The 24,711-nt window shown below is 45.9% G+C and overlaps 1 protein-coding gene across 2 annotated transcripts in view; it reads right to left on the bottom strand.

Annotated features, from left to right (window-relative positions):
- The window catches only part of Stox1 (storkhead box 1), a 51,946-nt gene that overhangs the window by 1,642 nt on the left and 25,593 nt on the right, over positions 1 to 24,711 (bottom strand). Inside the window, exons 2-3 of one of the 2 annotated variants that reach the window (XM_041656596.1) lie at positions 7,484 to 7,633; positions 3,633 to 5,922 (exon numbers count right to left, since the gene is read on the bottom strand). In XM_041656596.1, the coding sequence (XP_041512530.1) occupies positions 3,633 to 5,922; positions 7,484 to 7,633 (2,440 nt within the window). The remainder of the gene's footprint in view (positions 1 to 3,632; positions 5,923 to 7,483; positions 7,634 to 24,711) is intronic. The other variant, XM_041656597.1, reaches the window with a different exon arrangement.

The raw sequence follows: 24,711 nt of genomic DNA, 5'->3' as shown, positions 1-24,711 counted from the left end.
TGTTCCAGAACAGCCAGGGCTGTTACAGAGAAAACCTGCCTTGAACCCCACCCCCCACCAAAAGCCCACAGGCCTTAACTGAAATGCCAGCAGTCCCAGGGCAAGCTGGGAAGTGGGGACAGAATAATTGGTCAGCAGACAGCACAGGGGCAGAAACAAAAGAGTGCCTCAAGGCGGAAGGAGAGAACGTGGCTCCCCCAAAGTAGTCCTCTTACTTCCACATGAACACTGTATATACCCAGATGAACATGCACATACAAACACATGTAAAAACTTCTTTATGGGATTGGTTAGATCAGTGGTTCTCAACCTTTCCCATGTTGTGACCCTTTAATAGAGTTCCTCATGGATGGGACCCCCCCAACTATAAAATTATTTTCATTGCTACTTCATAACTGTAATGTTTTCTGATGGCCTTGTGAAAGGGTTGTTTGACTCCCACAGTGGTCTCTGCTCACATGTTGAGAACTAATAGGACAGACGGTTCAGCTGTTAAAAGCACTGGCTCCAGCCTGGCGGCGGTGGCGCACTCCTTTAATCCCAGCACTCGGGAGGCAAAGGCGGGTGGATCTCTGAGATTACAAAAAGAAACCCACTGGCTCCTCTTGCAGAGGACCCAAGTTTGGTTCCCAGCACCCACACAGCAGCTCATAACCATCCGGGGATCTGCTGCTCTCCTCTGGCCTCTGTGGAAACCAGCACACCTGTGGTGCTCAGACATGCAGGCAAAGCACCCAAACATACACATTTTTCCTCAATTAAAAAAGAGGAAATTAAGCTGGGCAGTGGTGGCGCACGCCTTTAATCCCAGTACTTGGGAGGCAGAGGCAGGCAGATCTCTGTGAGTACAAGACCAGCCTGGTCTACAGAGTGAGTTCCAGGACAGACTGCTGAGCTACACAGTGAGACCCCATCTCAAAGGAGTAAAATAAGTGAATACAAAAGCTGTGGGACAGCCGGGTGCCTGCTGGGCTCATGCTCAGGCAGCGGACACTGCACCCACACTCGGGGAATGGCAGTGCTCACTTCACTTTTTCTGTTTCGTTCTGTCCAGGAGCCCAGCCCATGGGACGGTGCTGCCCACAGTCGAGATGGGAAAACCCATCTCAACTAACCTCATCTAGATAATCCTCACAAACATGTCTCCTGGGTGGTGACGGCACCATCATACTCTGAGCTGCACGCATCTTGGGTACATAGGAAAACTTTCTCAAAAATCTAAATATCACCCCACCCAAAACTAAATTAGCAAAACAGAAGAATAAAGAAAGACTTGGGAGAGTAATGTGGGAAGCTCACAAATTGGAAGCTACTCTGGTCAACATAAGAAGACCTTGTCTCAGAAATAAAAAGCAGGGGCTGGAGAACGGGCTCAGTGGTTAGGAACTCATGTTAATTCTGGCAGAGGACTAAAGTTTTGCTCTCACTGAGTGACTCAATTGCTTGTAATTCCAGCTCCAGGGGATCCAAAGCCACCTTCTGGCATCCCAAAGGGACCTGCACACACAAGCAAATACCACACACACACACACATATATACTAATTAAAAAAATTAAAGATCTGGCCCGGCGGTGGTGGCACACACAGTTTAATCCCAGCACTCAGGAAGCAGAGGCAGGCGGATCTCTGTGAGACATTCGAGGCCAGCCTGATCTACAGAGTGAGTTTCAGAACAACCAAGACTGATTAAAGAGAAACCCTGTCTCAAAAAAAACAAACAAAAACAAAACAACAACAACAACAAAATGCAAAAAGACCAAAAAAAAAATTTAAAAATCTGAAAAAGCAAAACAAACTCCCAAGATAGCTGTGAATGTATGGGTTGCAAGAGATCCATGATAAACTAGGTGGAAAAGGACACATGACTGTGAATGACTTCTTGCTAAAAGATGGACTCTGTCTGCAGGTGTTTTGTCTGCAAATTCATTTGCATTCCTAAGGAGGGCATCAGATCCCAAGAGATACAACTGTAAACAGATGTGAGCTATCATGTATGTTCTGGGAATTGAACCTGCGTCTTCTGGAAGAGCAGCCAGTGCTTTTAACTAACCACTGTGCTGTTTCTCCAGTCCCCGGCATTTTGTTAAAATACTTGTATTTGTGCTGAGTGTGGTGGCACGCGACTTTAATCCCAGCACTCATGAGGTGCAGGCAGGCAGATTTCTGAGTTTGCGGCCAGCCTGGCCTTCAGAGCAAGTTCTAGGACAGCCAGGGCTACACAGAGAAACCCTGTCTCAAAAAACCAAAGAAAAAGTAAGAAAAAATAGTGGGATCCTTACAAAGTTTAAAACTACTTTGGGAAGGAGGGTAAGATGGTTGCCAATAGTGATAACCTGAGTTCTGTCCACAGGAACTGCACAGTGGAAGAGAGAACCAGCTTCTTCAAGTTGGCCTCTTACCTCCACACTCTGTTGTAGCACACACAGAGAGTTATTTACAACCTTTTAATACCTAGTTTTTGTGTGTGTATGTGTTTGTGGGGAGGGGGTTGAACCCAGGCTGGCTTTGAACCTGCTTTGCAGCCAAGGATGATCTTGAACTCCTGTTTCCACCTCACGTGCTGGATGCTACCACACATCCCCCATCTATGCTGCAATCAAACCCAGGGCTTTGTGCTCGCTGTGCAAGCACGCTACCTGCTGGGCTACAACCCCAAACACGTCCCTATTATGTTTGTGATACAAACAATTGTTATTTAAGCAAGTGAGAAGTGGCCACATCCTTTACTTAACTCAGAGATCCAATCCAGGAGTAGAAGAGAAGAGCTCCAACTCTGAGTTCTGAAAGTACTTTGGTTTTAGCAGTTCCTTTCCTTTAGAATTTCCAGTAAGATTTTGTTTCTACTGAAAAGGAACTCAATATATTGAGTTAGGTTTCTTTAATTACGTGAGCCCTGTAGATCAACCACTCTCTCGGTCAGGCCCCACTCCCAAGAGAAGTTAGACAACATAAACTAACCTGATGGGAAAAAGAAGAAAAGTTAGGTGGGTAGGGAGGAGAGGAGGGTACATATGGGAGGAACTGGGGGCGGGAGGGTGAATACAATAAAAGCCTTGAATGAGGCTGGAGAGATGGCTCAGCAGTTAAGAACACTAGCTGCTCTTGCAAAGGACCTGAGTTCACTTCCCAGCACCCACGCGGTGGCTCACAACCATCCATCACTCCAGTTTCAGGGGATCTGGTGCCCTCTGCTGATCCCAGTGGGCACCAGGCATGCATGTGATGCATGGACAAATAAATACACAGGCAAAACACTGATACACATAAAATAAATCTTTAAAAATATATAGTCTGAAATTCTAAAGATACTAGTTTTTAAAAGTGAACTCCGGCCAGGGGATGATGGAATAAGGCCTTAATCCCAACACTTGGGAGGCAAAGGCAGGTGGAGCTCTGTGAGTTCGAGGCCAGCCTAGTCTACAGAGTGGGTTCCAGGAGAACCAGGGCTACAGAGAGAAACCCTGTCTCAAAAAACAAACAGTGAACTCTATCCTACCATATGCAACCTGATTATAAGGTGGCACAATTACCCCCCAGGGCTGTTGGCCCTGTTATACTGGTTTGTTCAGGAGTCTCAGGAGGCTCCACAGGCCCCACGCTGACTCTCTTACTCCAGCCTTATGCAGCCTTACCTCGGGGAATCGATCCCGCTGTCTCCGGTCATGCTGTAACTCTCTGTCCCTTGGAGGTGACTCTGCTCTTGCTGTGTCTCCTGAGTCAACACTGGCACGGGCGAGGTGTTCCAAAGTTGCGATTTGTCTGGGAAAGGCTTGGTTTCCTGATTCGGAGGCCTCTGTCTCCAGCCAGCTGGATCCATTCCTGCATCAGCAGGAGAATCTTGCAGGATCTCTGCCCCACAACTGGTTTTCCTTATAGTAGAGAATTTAAGTAAACTTCCATGAGCTGCTGCTGGGGCCTGGACACAGGCAGCGGTGGTCTCTCTTTTGTAGTTGAAACCAAATGGAGTCCCTGAATTTAGGCCAGGGCTATCAGTGAAATGAGGGTTTGAGCCGTCCCCTGAATTCGCAAACAAGCCAGCTTTGTACCAGTGCCCTTCAAGTGCCTGGGGCTCAAACCTGTCAGCTGTGCTATCACTTTCGGTCAGAGATCTCCCGGTCACCGTTGGTCTTCCCAGATGATTCTGCCCGCCTCCACCTACAGAGGTGTGTCCAGGCAGTGTGTGACAAGAGTCATCATCAGTCTCAGAGAAGTCGTCGTCTAGGTACAGTGAACTGCAGGCCCCGTCATCCACCCCAGTGTCGCTCTGGTTCAAAGCTACCTCATCCTGCTCACTATCAGAGAACTCCTCATTTTCCAGATTGACAATCTTGGCCCCTGGGACAAACGCCTTCCTCGTTAGTTCTTCAGAGTCACCGTCTTGTCTTTCACGTGCCCTCAAATGGTTTGCCCTAACTGGGCAATCTAAGAGGCCCAGGGTTTGGAACTGGTGTACCGTCTTATCCACTGAAGGATACAAACAAGATATTGAGTCCAAAGAAGGCAGGACCTGATGCGTTTCTTTGGTTCCCAAGAACATGTCACAGTCAGAGTAACTTTTCCTTAAGATTTCAGGAATGACCTTGCTTTCCCCATCGTACACGCCACCTCTCAACAAGCTTTCCCGGAAGGAACAGCACCGAGGGTGGCGAGGGTAATTTCCTGAGCTACCACTGGAGTCACTGACAGGATGGACAGGTGCCTTCACCCCCTGCTTGGTTTCTGTCTCTGGGTTATCACAGCACTGTTCTGCAAACGGCCCTTTGGCTCCAGCGTCAAAGACTCCCAAAGGACCTGAAGACCCCGCCCTCGGGAAAGACTTTTTCTCTGGCCTCACAGGACTAGGTTTCAGATCATAGCTTTTCAGAACACTGTGTCCTTTGGATACTGGGTGCCCTCGGAGACACATGCCCTGAAAAGGATTACTGATCTGTTTTTTATAAATCAAGTGGGCACCTGACATAGCTGGGTTCCCATCATGCAACTGCTGAATTTCTTTACTGGGACTTTTCATTCTGGGAGCAGGCTGGGCTTCAGAGACCTTGGGGTGCTTTTCGAGTCCTGGCTCAAGTTCATCCCCTTGGCTCCAAGCTCTTTGTCTACCCCTATGAGAACAGCCCCGCCGGTGAGGCTTGGCAAACCTGCCCTGCCTTTTCCGAATTCCCTCTTTAGGAGAACACTTGTGCCTGGTCGGCGGTACATCAGTGGAAGTGCCCTGGCTATTATACTTTTTCTGTTCTTCATATTTTTGCATTAGGACTGTGTGTTTGATTAAGTTGTCAACAGTCAACACGGGGTTAATTCTTTTAATTATTGCATGTTCCACATCTCGGGGGATGTTGTTGGAGCTGTCTTCATCTCGGACGGGCCACTCTTTGGGCGGGAACTGCGCAGAGAAACTGCGATAGTCTATTTTGGGCTTCTCTCTTCTAGATAAGCTGCGCCACAAGAAACCAAAACCAAATTTTTTGCCTTTGTCTCTGGTGAATGGTAATGGTTTGGGGCTCATACAGATGTGAGTGTCTTCAGATGCTGAAAGTACCGGGTGCTTAGACAAAGGCGTGGGTTTCTCGAGACCTTCCTGGTTTTTTCTAGTCAGTTCTTCAGCAGACAGTGGGTCCTTAGAGTCCTGAATGCTTGTATCAAGGAAACACTGACACGAGGGACAGTGGGAGACAGGGGCCTCGTTCTCCTGGGCCAGCTCTGCACAGCAATCCACGCTCACCAGATAGGTCACTGACGTGGGCTCTGAGCAGCCTTCGTCTGACAGGAGAGCTCTCTTATTTCCCTGCATGGCTGTCTTTGTGACAAAGTAAGTGTTCGGTGTAACTATGAAGTAGCCCTCTCCAGTGTAGTAAATCTTCCTCTCTTGAATTAGAGCCCCCAGTGTGCTGTGGAAAATGTCTGGGGATGGAACCGCAATGCCTAAAAAACAAACAAAAAAACAAGTGAAATCAGAATTTTAGAATGACCACAAATCTGCTCAACAAACTGCTCAATGGGCAGTGGTGGTGCATGCCTTTAATCCCAGCACTCAGGAGGCAGAGGCAGGCGAATATCTCTGAGTTCGAGGCCAGCCTGGTCTACAAGAGCTAGTTCCAGGTTAGGCTCCAAAGCTACAGAGAAACCCTATCTCAAAAAAACAAAAAACAAACAACAAAAAAACAAAAAGCAAACTTGGAGCTGATTGTATCTAATCTATGCAATTGAAATGCCAGCAGGTCAGATAGCGCAATGGAAAACACTGCCTGTGTGCAGGCCTGATGACCTGATCCTCGCTTCTACAAAGCGGCGAGCTGTCCTCTGGCCTCCACACGTCTGTGACACTCCCATGCCTGGGCTGTCATGCATGTGCACGTGTACACACACACACACACACACACACGTTTTCTAAGTCAAAACTAAGCATGGTGACTCATCTGTAACTTCGGTGCTCAGGAGGCTAACAGAGGAGAATCGTGTCAGTTTCAAGGCCACCCACTGCTCTCTACTGAGAACTAGGCCAGCCTGAGCTACAGTGAAACCCTATCTCAAACAAAACAAAACAACTCAAAGAACGTGTAATCAAAGTATAAAAAACTATGTAAATTGGTACCCACAGAGGCAGATGGCTGGACTAAGGGTTAAAAACAAAAAACAAAAATTTGAATACCACTGGATATAAATCAACTTAAAATCTGAAGATTCAGTAGGAAAGCAATTGCCTAGCAGGCATGGGTTCGATCCCCAGCACTGAAAAAAAAAAAAGTAAACCTTGAGAAAGCCCTCATAATGAACATATATGAAAAGTTTTAAAAAGTCTCATGAGCGCTACATGGAGAATGCCCAGAATGACTTCACTTTTACCCATAAAGGGTAAAAGACATTAAAATGCAGTTCGTGAAGGCGTGAGTAGGAGCTGCAGATTCTACCCATTCCATCTCTGGGAAACAGACATGGGAAGGTGGGAGGTGGGAGACGTGAATTGATTAACATGTATTGACATATTGGGAAAAAATCATAAAGTAAAAGAAATACCTTTATGAAATGTTGAAGCTAGGCTGGATCTGCTGCTAAGCCCAAGGACCTAGGTTCAAGTCCTGGGACCCACATGGTGAAAAGAGGGTCTGGCTCATTCTGCAAGACGCACGTGACACACAAATGTTGAGGTAGGGCTTTTCTTGACAGTATCCTTTATATTTTTCCTATACCAGTGATGGAGACCAGGGCTTTGTGCATGCTAGGCTAACATTCCGTCAGTAAACTATATCCCCAGCTGTCTTTTTATGTTCTATTTTTAGATAGGGTCTTACTAAGCTGCCTAGGCTGGCCTTGAACTTTGAATCCCGCCTCAGCCTAGGAAACAGCTGGGTTGGGCGACTCAGTGTTGTGACAAGAGAGTCTGCAGAAAAGGGGGAAAGGGACACCATACCCTTTACTTCTGTCACAGTTGTTTAAATAGAAACCCAACACATAGGAATGAACACAGGTGGTGAACACTGGTTACCTGGGTAATGTCTCAAGTGCTCCAAGAGTGATTCCCGTGTTACAGTCACCTGAGCTGCGTTCATATCAGCTATAGTGCAGCAAAGAACTTCAGCCAAGGGCACAAACCGACACTGGGCTATGGGACTCATTTGCACTGGGAAGACATCACCTGAATTGGAGGTCAAAAACAGCAGAGGTGATAAATCTGCTATAAACCATTCAGAATTAGTGAGCATAGAACAGACTCTGCTAACATAGCCTGTGTGAGGGTAGAAACCAGAGAACCAGCCAGGCAGCGGTGGCGCTCGCCTTTAATCCCAGCACTCGGAAGGCAGAGGCAGGCGGATCTCTCTAAATTCAAGGCCAGCCTGGTCTACAAGAGCTAGTTCCAGGACAGGCTCTAAAACAGGTGAAACCCTGTCTCGAAAAAACAAAACAAAAAAATTAATTAATTAAAAGAAAAGAAAAGAAACTAGAGAAGAAGGTTTACATCATGGTCTCTCTGTGACACCTGTTGCAGAGGTCGAACATGCTATCCAGCAGTTCACACGCTAAAAGCATGCCTCCAGCTCAGCTGGGAAGCCGTGGTACAAAGCACAGCATCATGTGCAGCACAGGTGGAGATGGATCATGCTTGCCACTAGAGTTGACAGAAAGTATCGGCCAATGAACAACCTATTTATGTCTATGGAGTTTGTTACACCAAAGATAACCATTGATGATAGTTTGGGGATGGAACTCAGTTTGTAAAGGGCTTGTCTTGCAAGGAAAACACCTTGGCTGCGTTCAACCCCCAACACGGCATAAAGAGCCTGGTGACATTCGCTTATACTCCTCTCACTAGAGAAGAGAACCAGAAGTTCAAGGTCACCCTTAACTACAAAGTAAGCTTGAGCCTAGCTGGGCTACTTGAGACTCGATCTCAGAAACAGATGTGGATATAGCTCGGTGGTAGGGCACTGGCCTAGCATGTTCATCTCCTTAGGGCAGGCCTTAGATTCATCTTGAGGTACCTCACACTAAGAATAAACTAATCTACTACCTATAATCCCACAAATTGGAAACAGAGGCAGGAGGATCGTAAATTCAAGGTCATCTTCAGCTACATTTGTGAGTTTGAGATCAGGGTTGGCCACAAGAGACCTTTCCTAAAGTAAAAAAAAAAAAAAAATGAAGGAAAAAAAAACAGAACTAAAACTACCACTAGCTAGTAGTATTTCCTCTTTAAAATCCATGTACCTCTATATGAAACATGCTAGAGAGAACATTCTAAATTGCTTTACTCTCCTCTCAGGCACCCTTCCTACTGCGTGCATCCAACCTTTTGATTCCCCACCCCACCCCACCCCCCACTGGCAGATCAGCCAGGTTTCGCAGTTCCAGGAAAACTCCCACTGAAGAGCAACTAAACAGCGGTGCCTTTAAGAACAGGCCTGTTTAGGGCCTTCCACCACCACCACCACCCCCCCCACCCCCACCCCCACCCCCCCCACCCCCACCCCCCGAGCTTGCAAAGCACTGAGCTAAAGAGAGACTGTAGGCAAAAGAGCAGTCACCACAATGCCCCTTCTGTTTACACAGGTTACCATTCCTGGGTGTCTCAGAAATGGAAAAAGTAGTTAGGCTGAAAGACAAATATCAAAGTTAAAACAATATAGATGAGGCCAATTGTCTGATACACTTTCTACACTCCATAGATAGATAGACAGACAGACAGACAGACAGATACATACATACATACATACATAGATGACAGACTGGAAAGCATTTTTTTGAAAAAAGTTTTTAAAGACAGAGTCTTAACTATGTATCATTGACTGGCCTGGAACTCACTATGTAGACCAACCTGACCTAGAATTCACAAAAAAATCGACCTAACTCTGCCTCCCGAGTGCTGGGATTAAAGGTGTGCATAACCACTATCATCTTTTTTTGTTTGTTTGCTTGTTTGTTTTTGTTTTTCTTTTTTTTTCTTTCTTTTCTTTTTTTTTTCAAGACAGGGTTTCTCTGTGTAACAGCTCTAGTTGTCCTGGAACTCACTTCATAGACCAGGCTGCTGGCCTTGAACTCACAGAGATCAGCCTGAGTGCTGGGATTAAATGCATCCCCCCCCCCACCTGGTGGTGGCATCTTTTTTTTTTTAATCCCTTGTTGTCTCGCAAAATAATCTGGTTGGTTGATTTGTTTTTAATTTTTGTTATAAAGAAAGCAAAGAACAAGTTGTAAAATAATCACATCCCAAAGCTGACTTTGAGGGGAATTGTAAGGCAAAGTGCATGAATTCCACGTTCACGTAGATGGATGCCAACCAGCAAGTGAAGGAGGCAGCTTTTCATTCGCCAAGGCTGACAGCATCGAGTAAGGCAGATCCTTTGAGCTGGCAACCTTCAGATGGTGACAAGATGACAGGCGGTGGTGACACATGCTTTTTATCCCAGCACTGGAGAGGAAGAGAGGCAGGTGGATCTCTGTGAGTGGGAGGCCAGCTTAGTCTCCAGAGTGAATTCCAGGACAGCCAGGGCAACACAGAGAGAGACCCTATCTTGGAAAAACTAACAAAAATGGTGACTAGATGTCAGGTACCAAATCAGTCTGCTGGCGGATGGATGGCTTTAGACCAATGGTTATCAACCTGCCGTCAAGACCCCTGGGGCGGGGGTCAGATGGCCCGTTCACAAGGGTTGCATATCAGATATTCTGCTTATCAACTACTTACACTATGATTCATAACATAACAAAATTACAGTTATGAAGTAGCAACAAAAATAATTGTATGGTCGGGGTCACCACAAGATGAGGGATTGTATTAAAGGGTTGCAGCATTAGGAAACTTGAGAACCACTGCCTTAGTCTAAGGCAATCAGTCCTTGCCTCCTGGTGCCAAAAGCCTTAGAAAGCCCCAGGCCCGTTGTGTGTGGGCACGACTTGCTCTTGTGGGTGGCAGTGGTTTAACAACCCAGAACAAAATGCTGGAGTGGTGGCCCTTGTTATTCTTGCAAAGACCAAGGTTCGGTTCCCAGTACTCATACGGTGGCTCAGAAACCACCAGTAACTCCAGTTCCAAAGGATCCAATGCCTTCTGGCTTCCACGGGCTTCAGGCAGTCACGGAGCGCATATACATTATACATACAGGCAAAACATTCACACACATATAAAATCTCAAAGAAAAGAAAACAACAACAATAACAACAACAAAAAACTAAACAAAAACAATCCAGCGCAAGATAAGATCTCACCAAAGAGGGAAAGCAGAGATTCTTTTTTTTTTTTTTTGGTTTTTCGAGACAGGGTTTCTCTGTGGCTTTGGAGCCTGTCCTGGAACTAGCTCTGTAGACCAGGCTGGTCTCGAACTCACAGAGATCCGCCTACCTCTGCCTCCCGAGTAAGCAGAGATTCTTTATGGAAGGGCATAGACCCCCCCTCCAACCCTCCTCCCCCCGTAAACCTCGGGGGAAGCCATCAGGAAAAATACAAGCACTATTGCAGTCCTCATCGACACCTCATGACCTCAGTCATCACAAAGGTAATGTTTAAAGACCTTATGATTCAGGGGCTGGAGAGATGGCTCAGTAGTTAAGAACACTGGCTGAACTCCCAGAGGACCAGCTCCCAGCACCCACATGGAGGGAGGCCCACAACCATATGTAACTCCAGCTCCAGGGGCTCAGATTCCCTGTAGGCAGGAGTCACCTAAGAGGAGGCAAAGCACTCAAACACACAGAATTAAAATTTAAAAATTCTTAAATTATGTGAAAGCATAAAAGACTCCTCATAGTCAAAGCAATCCTAGGTAAAAAAAAAAAAAAATTTTTTTTTTTTTGAGCCAGGTATGGCAATGCATGGTTGCTTGTAATCTACTTCAGAGGCTGAGGCAGAAGGATATGGAGTTTGAATCTAGGCTGGGCTCCAAGGCAAATTCCAGGTCAGTGTTGATGCTACATCTTAAAAACGAATAATCCCTGATGACAGGAGATAAGAAAGTAAAAGAGGGGGTACCAGAGGTAAAAGGGTGTAAGTAGGGATGAGGGCAGAGAGATGGGAGAGGCTCAATCAAAACTAGGTATGTATGAAAATTCTATAATGAAATCTAATACTCAGTAAGCTAATTACAAAACTAGGAGCTGGACATGGAGGTGCATGCTTTTAATTCTGGGAAACAGAAGTAGACCAAGCCAGCCTAGCCTGGTCTACAAAGTCGGTTCCAGGACAGCCAGGGCTGTTACACTGAGAAAGCCTGTCTCAAAAAAGCCAAAACCAAACCAAACAACAAAACAAAAACCAAACCAAACAAAAAAACAAAACAAACAAACAAAAAACAACAACAACGAGCTCCAAAGCCACAGAGAAACCCTGTCTCGAAAAACCAAAAAAAAAAAACCAAAAAAAAAAAAAAAACAACAACAACAAAAACTAGGGGCTGTAGAGCCAGCTCTGCAGTTAAGAGTGCTTGCGGCTGTTCAGGAGGACTCAGCTGGGTTAAATTCCCGGCACCCACGTGGTGGCTTACAACCGTCTGTGTTATTCCAGTCCCACGGGTTCTGACACCCTCATCTGGCATACACATGGTGTACATATATACAAGCAAGCAAAACTCTCATATAAAATAAGTAAATTAAAAAAATCTCTGTGAGTTCGAGGCCAGCCTGGTCTACGAAGTGAGTTCCAGGATAGCCAAGTCTACACAGGAAAAACCCTGTCTCTAAAAACTAAAAATAAAAAGACAGATAAATAGATAATTTTAATTAACTCAAAATGAATCAAGACCTTAAGAGAAACCCCAAACTCGCAGTATTCCTTTGGCCTCTGTCTCTGAAGAGTTGGGACTATACAAATGAGTCACCAATGCCCAACTTGTTAGGTTTCAAACTGAAGTATTTCAATTTGATTTTTGTTGTTTTTCGAGACAGATTTCTCTGTGTAACATCCTTAGCTTTCCTGGAGCTCTGAGGAATTAAAACACTTGGACTTTTGATCTCTAGAATGTATGATGACAAATGTATTCTTTTTTGTTGTTTTGTTTTTGTTTTTTTGCTTTTTGTTTTTTGTTTTTTTGAGACAGGATTTGTCTGTGTTGCCCTGGCTCTCCTGGGACTCACTCTGTAGACCGGGTTGGCCTCAAACTCACAGAGAGGCGCCTGCCTCTGCCTCCCGAGCACTAGGAGTAAAGGCTTATGCCACTACTGCTCAGTTTCAACTTGATTTTTGAGGTTCATAAGACTGTGCTAGCAAATAGAAGAATGGGTTCCAGGGAATTTGGGAAGCATTCACATCCAAACCTTTTGGTTTCATACGCGCAAGAATTTGTCATGGCATTAAAATCTATGTAACACTAATCCTAATATTTCATGTTTAAGAACACAAACCTCCCTCGAGACTATTTCGAGCCTACACAGGTATGCTTCTGGATGATGTGGCGCTAGGCAATCTGCCAAGAACTCCTGCATTATTGACCTTCAGATGGCTTAACTGAGCCGCTGGACCTCAGCTAATTACCCAGATTGGGGAAACCCGAGACCACCTCTTTGGGGCTTGGTATTGAATCCCACGGTGGGAAAGGGTTCTTCTAAGCGCATGAGACATGACAGCAAAGCACAAACGAAAAACAGCCTGCAGATACACTCGGGCTTAATAAAAGAGGATGCTTGGCTCAGAGTAACCCAAGAAGAGCCCCTGATTTCAAGCTGCTCTTTCATCTGCCACATCTTTCTCCTTAAAAAGAGAGAAAGAAAGCCAAGCAGCCTTTGTAACAACAGGCTTCTCATCGGAGATACCGGCGTTTGCACAAAGCTCCGCTGCTTTACATGATTAGGTCTGCTGAGTTATAACGTCAAATAGGTTCAGAAAAAAAAAATCCGAATGGAAATAAGATCAAGGTTTTCAGCCCACAGAGCCAAGCCCTCTCCCTGTCCCCCTTTCAGCTGAGTAGGGGGAAATCTATAACCAAATATGCCAGGATTTGAGAGCTGGCTATACTCTAGGCAGCTGGTTATCTGTCGTGGAGGGAAATTATTTCTCCAGCACAGTAGATACTCCAATATGGGAGTATCCACTATTGGGATACTTTGCCCTAATGGTTACAGGAAGAGCAATGGGAGGTTAGGGGTGTACCTTGCCTGGCATGCCCAGCGGCACAGGAAACAGGCCGTGATGTATTGCATGCCTATAATTCCAGCATCAGAAGTTCAAGGTCATCCTCTGATACACAGCAAGTTTGAGGAAAGCCTGAGACGTGTGAAACCAAGTCTCATAACAAAACAAAAGCAAAAACTTAAGTCACACATCAAAGCCCACACACTAATAATGGGAGACTTGGAGACTTCAACACCCCACTGTCACTGCTGGACAGGTCTGCCAGACAGAAACTTAACAGAGAAATAAAGGAACTAACAGATGTCATGACTCAAATGAACTTAAAAGACATCTACAGAACATTTTAGCCAAATACAAAAAAATATATACCACCTTCTTAGCACCTCATGGAACCTTCTCTAAAACTGACCACATTCTCAGTAACAAAGCAAATCTCAACAGATACAAAAAAATTGGAATAACCACCTGTATCTTATCAAATCACCATGACTTAAAGTTAGAATTCAAAGCCCGGTGGCGGTGGCGCACGCCTTTAATCCCAGCACTCGGGAGGCAGAGGCAGGTGGATCTCTGTGAGTTCAAGACCAGCCTGGTCTACAAGAGCTAGTTCCAGAGCAGGCTCCAAAACCACAGAGAAACCTTGTCTCGAAAAACAAAACAAAACAAAACAAAACAAACAAAAAAAAAGTTAGAATTCAACACAAATTGCAGTAAACCTACAAACTCATGGAACTTGATCAATGCTTAACTGAATCACCACTGGGTCAAGGAAGAAACAGACTTCCTAGAATCCAGTGAAAATGACCGCACAACATACCCAAACCTATGGGACACTATGAAAGCAGTGCTAAGAGGAAAGTTCAGAGCACTAAGTGCCCACTTAAAGAACGTGCAGAAAATTCACACTAGCAACTTAACAATACACCTGAAAGCTCTAGAACAAAAAGAAACCCACTTAGGAGGAGTAGACGACAGGAAATAAACAAATTGAGGGCTGAAATCAATAAAATAGAAACAAAGAGAATACAAAGAATCAAAGCAAAGGGTAACCAGGTTGCAATCCACAACCTCAAAGAAGCCTGAAGAGGGACAGGCATGGAGGACCCCAGGAAGGGGAAATAGTTAAGATCTCCTGGGAGGGGGGCTAGAAGGGAGGCAATGGGAACATGAGGGATTGAGATGGCCAAGTTGGGAGAAGGATGGAGAGGGAGAGCAATGAAAGAGATATCTTGATAGAGGGAGCCATTATGAGGGTAGAGAAAAACATGGTGCTAAGGAAATTCCCAGGGATCCACAAGGATGATGCCAGCTAAGACTCCTAGCAATCATGGAGGTGCTGTCTGAACTGGCCTGGCCTGCCTCTATAATCATATTAGTGACTACTCTGTCATCATAGAAGCTGCATCCAGTAACTGATGGAAGCAGACATGGTGTCCACAGCCAATCACTGAGCTGAGCTCCTGGAGTTCAACTGAAGGGAGGAGGGATCATATGGGCAAGGAGGAGTGGGAGGTACAGAGGTCAAGATCATGATGGGGAAAACCACAGAAACTAGTAGGAACACATGGACTCTGGGCTGACAGCTGGGGAGCCTTCATGTGACTGAATATGGGGACAGTTGTGTGGCTTGATCTATTTGTGAGGCCCCTGGCAGTGGAACCAGACTGAGCAAGATATCCCACCATAGGGAATAGGCTCCAAAAAGCCAGTTCATGCACCCTGGTTATCTTGCTCAGCCTTTTTTTTTTTTTAAACTATCTTTATTTTATATGTATTGGTGTTTTGCCTGAATGCATAATCTCCTGGAACTGGAGTTACAGACAGTTGTGAGCTTCCATGTGAGTGCTGGGAATTGAACTCAGGTCCTCTGGAAGAACAGCCAGTGTTCTTAACCATTGAGCCATTTTTCCAGGCCCCTTGCTCAGCCTTGATACAGGGGAAGGGGGCCTCGTCCTGCCTCAACTTGGTAGGACAGACTTTGTTGATGCTCCAAGGAGGGCCTCCCCCTCTAAGGAAGTGGATAGTGGGTGGGATGGAAGGAGGTGGGGAGGGGGTGGGTGAAGGGAAGGGAAAGGAGGTGGAACCGGCCTTCATTCGCCAGCACCTTTTTCTGGGTGCATGCTGCAGGAGGCCTGGGTCTAGCACAGCAAAGTTTCTCTGCAAGGACTTCAAACACAGACTCAGTAACGCACTGGGACCTAGGAGGAGTGTGCTCAGTGGATCTGCTCCATGGTGGATCCGCAATGGACATCTCCTTGGTTATTTTTTAGTTCATACAAAAGTGCCTCACTGGTCTTGCCTGGACTTGTTCAACATCAAACTCAAAGAAATGTCAAATCTGTTCCCTTATAGCCACGTGATGGCAGCCAGTGCTGACAGAGCACCTTGGAACCAAAGCATAACTAGGAATGTAGTATAGCCAAGAAAGAGAGAACTGCCAGGCAGTGGTGGCACACACCTTTGATCCTAGCACTTGGGAGGCAGAGGCAGATGGGTCTCTGACTTTGAGCCAGTCCTGTCTCAGGTAGAGGGTTTGGGGGTGGGGCAGGGTTTCCACATACCCCAGGCTGGCTTCACTCTGGATAGGTAGCCAAGGATGACCTGGAATTTCTGATCCTTCTGCCTCTGCCTCCCAAGTGTTAGGATCCCAGACACGCGTGCTAAGCCAGCATTCTACCAACTGAGAGCTGTATTCCAGTCCTAGTGACTCCCCAGGTGGGGTGTTCCCCACCTGTCTCTTGAGCTCTAGCTTTACTCCACTGTGACCTTTCCTGAGTCATCTCATGCTCAGGAGAGACACAGTGAGGTCTCCGCCGGGAGGGAAGGAGCTAGTGGCTCAAACCAGCTGGCTCTCAGACAGCCGTGCTAACGGCTGTGCCATCAAGGCTGGCACCTGCTGGCTCTTAAACATCCCAAAAAGCCTGGTATGAGAGCTAAAGCATTCACGGAGGCAAGGCAGGAGAATCGAGAGTTCAAGGTCAGACAGAACCACATAGTCAGAACTGTATCCGAAAAGAAGAAAAGAAGAGAAGAAGAAGAAGAAGAAGAAGAAGAAGAAGAAGAAGAAGAAGAAGAAAGAAGCCCAAGGACTCAGTGGCAGATCATGTGCAGAACATTAACAAGGCCTTGGGTTGCAGCCCAAGAATGAGAGAGACAGAGACAGAGAGAATGAGAGTCCTCACAAATTTAGGGTTTTTTTTAAAAATATTTATTTATTTATTTATTTATTTATTTATGCAATATTCTTTCTGTGTGTATGCCTGAAGGCCAGAAGAGGACACCATTACAGATGGTTGTGAGCCACCATGTGGTTGCTGGGAATTGAACTCAGGACCTTGGGAAGAGCAGGCAATGCTCTTAACTGCTGAGCCATCTCTCCAGCCCCAAATTTAGGGGTTTTAAGAATAAATTTATCATGGACTGGAGAGATGGATCAGTGGTTCAGAGCTTCAGAGCACTGGTTGCTCCTCCAGAAGTCCTGAGTTCAATTCCCAGCAATCACATGGTAGCTTACAACCATCTATGGTAGGATCTGATGCCTTCTTCTGGCATAAAGTCATACATGCAGATAGAGCACTCAGAAATAAAAATAAAAAATAGCCGGGTGGTGGTGGCGCATGCCTTTAATCCCAGCACTTGGGAGGTAGAGGCAGGTGGATCACTGGGAGTTCGAGGCCAGCCTGGTCTACAAGAGCTAGATCCAGGACAGGCTCCTAAAGCTACAGAGAAACCCTGTCTTGAAAAACAAACAAACAAAAAATAAAAAAATAATCAGCCTGTTGGTGGTGGTGCACACCTTTAATCCCAGGAAGCAGAGGGAGGTGGATCTGTGAGTTTGAGGCCAGCCTGACCTACAGAGTGAGTCCCAGGAGAGCCAGGGCAACACAGAGAAATCCTGTCTCAAAATAACAAAAAACTAAAACAAAACAACAAAGCAGAATACATCTACATTCTAGAGATCAAAAGTCGGAGTGTTTTATTTCCCCAGAGCCCTACTCAATGTGGTGTTGAAGGTTCCTCTTTAAACCTGACACAGGGTCTCATGTAGGCACGGTGCAGCCAAGGCTTATTGTTTTCACTCTTTGACTTTCTCTTTTTATCTGGTCAGGGGGTGCCCCGCCACCTAACTCCCAAATAAACCACACACAGTGTCTTATTTTCTTATAAATGTCCAACCTTAGCTTGACTTGTTTCTTGCCAGGTTTTTTAAATTTAAATTATCCCAACTACTTTTTGCCTCTCGGCAAATTTTCCTTTTTTCACTTTTGTACACATTACCTTCACTCTTTCTGCATTGGTGGCTGGGTAGCAGGGTGGCGGGGTGGCGGGGTGGCGGAGTGGCGGGGGGTGGCTGGGTGGCAGGGTGGCGGGGTGGCAGGGTGGTGGAGTGGTGGGGGGGTGGCAGGGTGGCGGAGTGGCGGGGTGGCGGGGTGGCGGGGTGGCCCCTAGGGTCCTCCTCTCCTCCTTTTCTTGCTCCTGGTTCTTTCCCAGATTTCTCCTCCTATTTATCCTTTCTGCCTGCAAGTTCCACCTATCCTTTCTCCTGACTCGCTATCAGCAATTCAACCCTTTATTAGCCCATCAGGTGTCTTAGACAGGCAAAGAATCACAGCTTCACAGAGTTAAACAAAGGCAGCATAAACAAAAGCAATGCATCTTTATATCATTAAACCAATGTTCCAGAGCATAAACAAATGTAACACGTCTTAAAATAATATTCTACAACAAAGGCCGGCCTAGAACTCCTGATCCTTCTGTCGTCAGCCCTCAAGTCCTAGGATTATAAGTGTATGCTGTCATGCCCAGGTGTAGACGAAAGTTTCTGTCTTGCCTGGCCCTGCAGCTGTTCAGTCCCAAAGAAACACACAGAGGCTTATATTAATTATAAAGTCTCTGGCCTCTTAGCTCAGGTTTATTATTAACTAGCTCTTACAACTTAAATTAACCCATAATTCTTATCTATGTTTAGCCCCATGGCTTGGTATCTTTTCTCAACAAAGCATTCTCATCTTCTTCCTCTGCATCTGGCTGGTGACTGCTTCTCTGCCTTTCTTCTTCCCAGAATTCTCTTAGTCTTAGTCTGGTCACCCCGCCTATATTTCCTCCTAGCAACTAGCCAATCGGCATTTTATTGAACTAATATGAGTGACAAATCTTTACAGTGTACAAAAAAGCATTATAAAATTTTATATATTAATATATATATAAAACTCTTTAAATTATATAAAAGCAATATATAAAATCATTATCCCACAGCAGCCAGGCTTTCAAACCTAGTCTCTTACCTAGACAGTTGAGTAAGTTTAGATCTGGGTTTTTGGCAGAATTCCTTGCCTTGTGATTATAAAACTGATGACGAAGGTCCCCTACATTGTAGGCCCATATTTCTGTATGGTGTGGCAGCCAGGCTCTGCAGCCATAGGCCCACCTGAGGTGGTCATGTAGACCTGCAGACAGCCTGTCACTGCCCTCAACAATAGCCAGGATGTGCTGCTCCTTCTCTTTTGTTATAAATGTAGCTGATGACTGAATTGCAGGTGTTGTTCCCAGAAAGAGAATATAAATGAGGTATCCACTTCGGTTGAGGGGGTTAAGAGATGTTTGGTATAATAAACATGGGTAGATCTTCAGGATAGAGAGAAGCCTGAGATGCCCTTCTGTGATGATGGTGTAAGCTGTGTCCGGTTATTCCTTGTGTCTCCGTACCAGTCCAGTTAGGGAAAATAATTTTCTATGTTGGGACCCACGGGCCCTGATACTACATCACCAGCAGCGATCCAAGCTGAGCCTTTCTGAAATTCAAAGACAACCTGTATGCCTGGGCTGACCCCATTTGTCATTCGTCACAGTGCTCCTAACACCTCCACTCTCTGATTTCCTTTTAAGAGTCTAGTGTCACTTCCGATATGTGTCGTAGACATTTCTCTTGTTTTTAGGAATTGGAGTTATTAGACCAGGCTCATCTCAGCAATACAGAGGACTCTCTCAAGTGGAGGCCATCATATCTGTAAAGTCCCTTCTGCCATGCAAGGCAACATATCCACAGGTTTCAGGGACTGGGTGTCATTGGTGGATTATTCTCCCTGGTACCTCTGGTATAGAGGCAACCAATAACTAAGAGAACAGCTATAAATTTGGACTATAGAAAGGGCTGAGCAGGTAAAAGAGTGTTGGCTCCAGAGCGGTTAAGAGCACTGACTGCTCTTCCAGAGGACCCGAGTTCAATTCCCAGCAACCACATAGCAGCTCATAACTGTCTAATGCCAGTTCCAATGCACATAAGAATAAAATTAAGTAAAATTTGTTTTTAAAAAGTTAAATTTTTGTTTTTATTTATTTATTTTATTTTTTGAGAGAGAGTCTCTATGTAGTCCTGGATGTCTTGGAACTCACTATGTAGACTAAACTGGCAGAGATCCTCCCGCCTCTGCCTCCCAAGTGCCTAGAATAAAGGTGTGTATTACCATGCCCACCAGGCTAAGAGAAAAAGTCCTGGGCGAGAAAGATGACTCAGTGGGGAAAGGCACTTTGCTGCTCAAATGCATCTGATGGGTTCATCACTCCCCACCCTGAACTCCCACCGAAAGGTGGAAGCAGAGAACTGACCCCGCAAAGGTGTTTTCTGACCTCCCCGCGCGCACCCCTCCCTCCCAAGCACCGAACGAACGTTAGAAAAGATGCTGCTTGGGTCTCAACGACACGGTTGAAGGGCATCTCTAGAGAATGGCCTGGCTGACTTGGTTCAACAGATCCTGGTCCTAAGAAGCAGTGGTCTGAGTCAATTTTTCCCTCGCGGGGAGAGTTTGGCGCGCACTCCTTTTATACGGGTAACGACTGCTTGCTTACGACCCGGGCTCTTTTCCTCAGCCCGGTCCCTGTGTTCTGTGCTGTCCTTTAAGGCTAACTTACACGTGTGCATCTGAACGCCACTGTAGGGCAGCACCAAGCGCTGCACCACTCCATATCCAGCAGACATTTATTGAGTATCTATTATACGCCAGTTGTCTGGGAACTACAGCAAATGGGACCCAGTACTTGCCCTCAAGGGGCTTTGGTTATCCTGAGGAGCAGTGGGGTAGAGGCAATTATAACCCAACGTGAGCGCTACAACCTCCCACCTAAATGCTTTCTCAAGACATTTGGAGATGCCCAAGCAGGGTTGGTGTGAATGAAAAAAGGGTCAGCTACATTCCTGTGGGGTCTTAGTATTAATGGCAACATGGGGAAGCAGAGACAGTCCAGATATGTGTTAAGCAGCCATGGCCTCACATCCTTCCCTTCACTTCCTGAGGCCGGAAAAGATGCCATTTTTATGCTGGGACCTTGTGGCACTTCGAACTTCACCCCTACCCCTGAGGAAAGTTGCGCGGGGGGGGGGGGGGGGGGGTGTTAGCCCCTTTTAGGGGAAGTGTTAGCTATGGGAAAAACCCAAGCTACACAAATCTGCTGACAAGATGCTGACCACCTGACTTCCCTATCGGTTGAATAACAATGGACCAATCAGATACTCTCCAGGCAGACCCTATGCTAGCAAAGGATCAGCAGCTGTCTGGAGGACGGAACCAGGGGGCTGTTGCTATCCCCCTTAGATACTAACAGCCTATCAGGAACCAATTGTGATAGAGGATAAGAATTTTGTATTTTGGGGGCTGGAGAGATGGCTCAGTGGTTAAGAGCACTGACTGCTCTTCCAAAGGTCCTGAGTTCAATTCCCAGCAACCACATGGTGGCTCACAACCATCTGTAAAGAGGTCTGGCGCCCTCTTCTGGCCTTCAGGCATACAGACAGAATATTGTATACATAATAAATAAATAAATAAATATTAAAAAAAAAAAAAAAAAGAATTTTGTATTTTAAGACTTTGTATTTTGTGTTTTCTCCCTTAGAGAAACAGACGGGGTCCTTCTCCCTCATCTGCTGTGCCAGACTGTGAGGCAAAGGACCCATGCTAGTCCCTACTTAATAATAAACAAAACCTTGCTTCTGCATTTGGAAGTGTGGCTCCGTGGTGGTTTTCAGGAGGGTCTTAGGACTTAGGCACAACAATTTACTGAGTGCCCTCTTTTATTGATTCACCTCAACTGTTCAACAAGGGAACAGTAGCTTCTCAGAGGCACTCCCAAGGCGTTTGACAGTGCTGGAAATAAGACTGACACGTGTCAGTTCATCAATACTGGACTCTTTACCTTTTCTTCCCAAACTAAGGACATCTCACCTGATCAGCCACAGCCTCATTAGAGCCCCGAGATTTGTTTTCTTGCAGCCATTACTTAGGCACATAATGATAGCCTTGATCCACCCTGACTTTTCCCGCTCCCATAGCCTTCTGACTAGACACTGATCCAGGCACAGTGCTTCTCCCACCTGGAAGGAAAGGCATCAGGCTGGGCAGGCTGTACCTCCCTTATGGGAGATCTACTGCAGTTCAGTAATTGATTGGTCCATTCAATACATTCCTAGGCCCCCATTCACTGTCGCTCTGTGGTTTGGGGGCAGGAAAAATGTATGCTCCATCTCTAGCTCCACTTAAAGCTGCCAGGCATGGGACATGACTTTGGCCAAGGAGATTTTCTTCTTCTTCTTCTTCTTTTTTTTTTACATTAGTTATAAACTGATTGGCCCATTAGCTCAGGCTTCTTATTAACTCTTATAACTTATATTAGCCCATTATTCTTGTCTATGCTAGCCACGTGGCTTGGTATCTTATTGAGCAAGGCAGTCACATCTTACTTCTCCTGTGGCTGGGTCACAACTGCAGACTAGGACTTCCTTCTTCCCAGAATTCTCCTGTTCTCATTGACCTGCCTCTACTTCCTGCCTGATTGCTACTGGCCAATCAGAGTTTTATTAAAATATAATTGACAGGGTAAAACCATTGTCCCATAGCACTCCCCCCCTTTTTTTAAGGAACAAGAACTTTGAATCTAATATCCTTTGTTTAGCTTTTCTTCTAATATCCATAACAATTTGTAACCAACATTCTAAACAAAGGAAAATATCCATAGTCCATTATTTTGGAATTTGGGAATAGTTTTCCAAGCTACTTCCTGCTGGTTGGGGAGCACTGATAATCTTATGGGGACCTAAAGAAAATTTAGAATTATCATCAGGTCATGGCTGGAGTATCCTGTGAGGCTTGATCATCTCAAGCAGCAGTCTTGAACCAGTTCTGGATGAAGAACTCAAGACATTTGGGCCATTCACTCCTATCAGAGATTTCTCAGTTGGTCTTCCTTGATCAAACCTGATTTTTCTTAACTCAGAATGAATCCATAGCCTCTCATTTTCTGTGGAAGGCCAAGGAGATTTTCAAAGACTCTTACAGCCTTTATTTTTTCTTTCTGCTTTAATTTTTGTTTTCAGACAGGGTCTCATTTGGCCTGTATGGCCTTGAATCCCTGACCTTTCTGTCCCCCCTACCCCAGCCTCCCAAGTGCTGTGATTACAGGTGTGTGCACTTTCACACCTTCTCGCCTGGGTCTAGGTAGATGCAGCTCTCTCACAGCCAGGAGAAAATAAATTGGAGGTCAAAGAACCACCCACTCAAGGAGGCAAAGCAGAGAGCAGGTGGGAATGCCCAGGTTTGGGACAGCCTTGCTGATCTGTGCCCACGCCAGCCTACCTACCTAGAGGCAAATCTACCCTTTGTGCAAGCCATTTTCCCAGATTTCTAAAATCCCCCAACAAAACTCTTGTTTAGCCCAAATCTCCCGACTCCCTTGACACATAACCTGAGTTGCCACTTCATGACTTCTGCTGTAAGCTGTGTGTGCCAAGGGCTTGATATCACAGGATACTGTAGTGGATTAAGTAAAAATGCTGCGGATCCCCCAGTAGCTGCAGCGGCACAAACACTGCAGGTCAAGTGTCAGCAGTGGGCAGCGGGTCCCCAGAGCAGCCAGTCCCAGGCAGGGATGGTGCAATTCCCCAAGTGGCTGCAGTGGGTCACAAGGGGCAGTTAGTCCCACAAGGACAGACAGACAGATGGGCATGCCATGAGACCACATCACAGGTCTCCAAAAGTGGCTGATCCCAGGCAGGGAGCCACGCAGTGAGTGAGAGACAGAGACATGGATAGGCACGACATGCAGAGTGAGGTTGGATATTTATTTAGTGGGTTATGGAAGGGAAGAGGAGAGCGGTAAGGGGAGAAACAGAAAGACAGAGGAGGGGAAGGGGAGAAGTGGGGAGAATGGAGCGAAGTAGAAGCTGCCTCTTCAGGGGAGAGATGGAAAAGGAAGAGACTCTGGCTGTAAGCAGGAAGTCTGCCTGCCTCAGCAGACAGGTGAGGTAGTAGGCGGGGCTTGTCTCTTAAAGGGACAGGACAGATTATTACAGATACTTCATTAGCTCCTTCACAGGAATGCCACATAGCTGGCTGTCTACAGAAGAGGTCCTAAGCTATTTATGTCCAAGCTGAGCTACAAATGTTATGAGAGACATAAGTTGTGCCTTCAACTAGCATTGAAAGTTTTAAGTATTGATGAAAATTGTAGAGCTTACAGCAGACGCTCTCCTGGCAGGGGCTTTCCTTACTGCATGTGGAAATCAATGTATGTATTGTTGAAAGCCCACAAGACTATACAGTAAATGCACAGCGGACAGATTCCTAGACAGACCCACAAATGTACCACTTGTGGGGACCTGTTTGCAGATCTTCAGGAACACTTGACTTTGGATAGTCGCTGTCAATTCTGTAAAAACCTTGTGAATCCCTTCAAAATAGGATTCATTCCCAAAATACCTCAGCAGTGTGACTTCCTCCTGTAAGGGGCAACAGAATGACCTTCCATGGGGCTTTAAAGCGATAACATTAACTCTTCGTTCTAACAAATCTTCATAAAGACAACCCCCCACAACTACCTTTGCTAATAGACCACATAGGAATTTCAAAAAGATAGAAAGACGGCGTGCCCGCCCCTGATAAACAGGTATGGCTCCCCAAAGTCGATTATCACAACAGAGATTGGGGTGAAGGGAGTGAGTGAGCCCAGAGTTCAATGACATTTTTTTTGTTTGTTTTTTGAGACAGGGTTTCTCTGTAATTTTTGAGCCTGTTTTGGAATTGGCTCTTGTAGACCAGGCTTGCCTTGAACTCACAGAGATCGGCCTGCCTCTGCCTCCAGAGTGCTGGGATTAAAGATGTGTGCCACCA

The sequence above is a fragment of the Microtus oregoni genome, unplaced genomic scaffold, assembly GCF_018167655.1.
Source record: "Microtus oregoni isolate MIOR12 unplaced genomic scaffold, Mior012 000007F_ref0000211, whole genome shotgun sequence".
Taxonomy (NCBI): Eukaryota; Metazoa; Chordata; class Mammalia; order Rodentia; family Cricetidae; genus Microtus; species Microtus oregoni.
The sequence above is the reverse complement of the archived record's forward strand: the minus strand, read 5'-3'. Positions and strand labels throughout refer to the sequence as shown.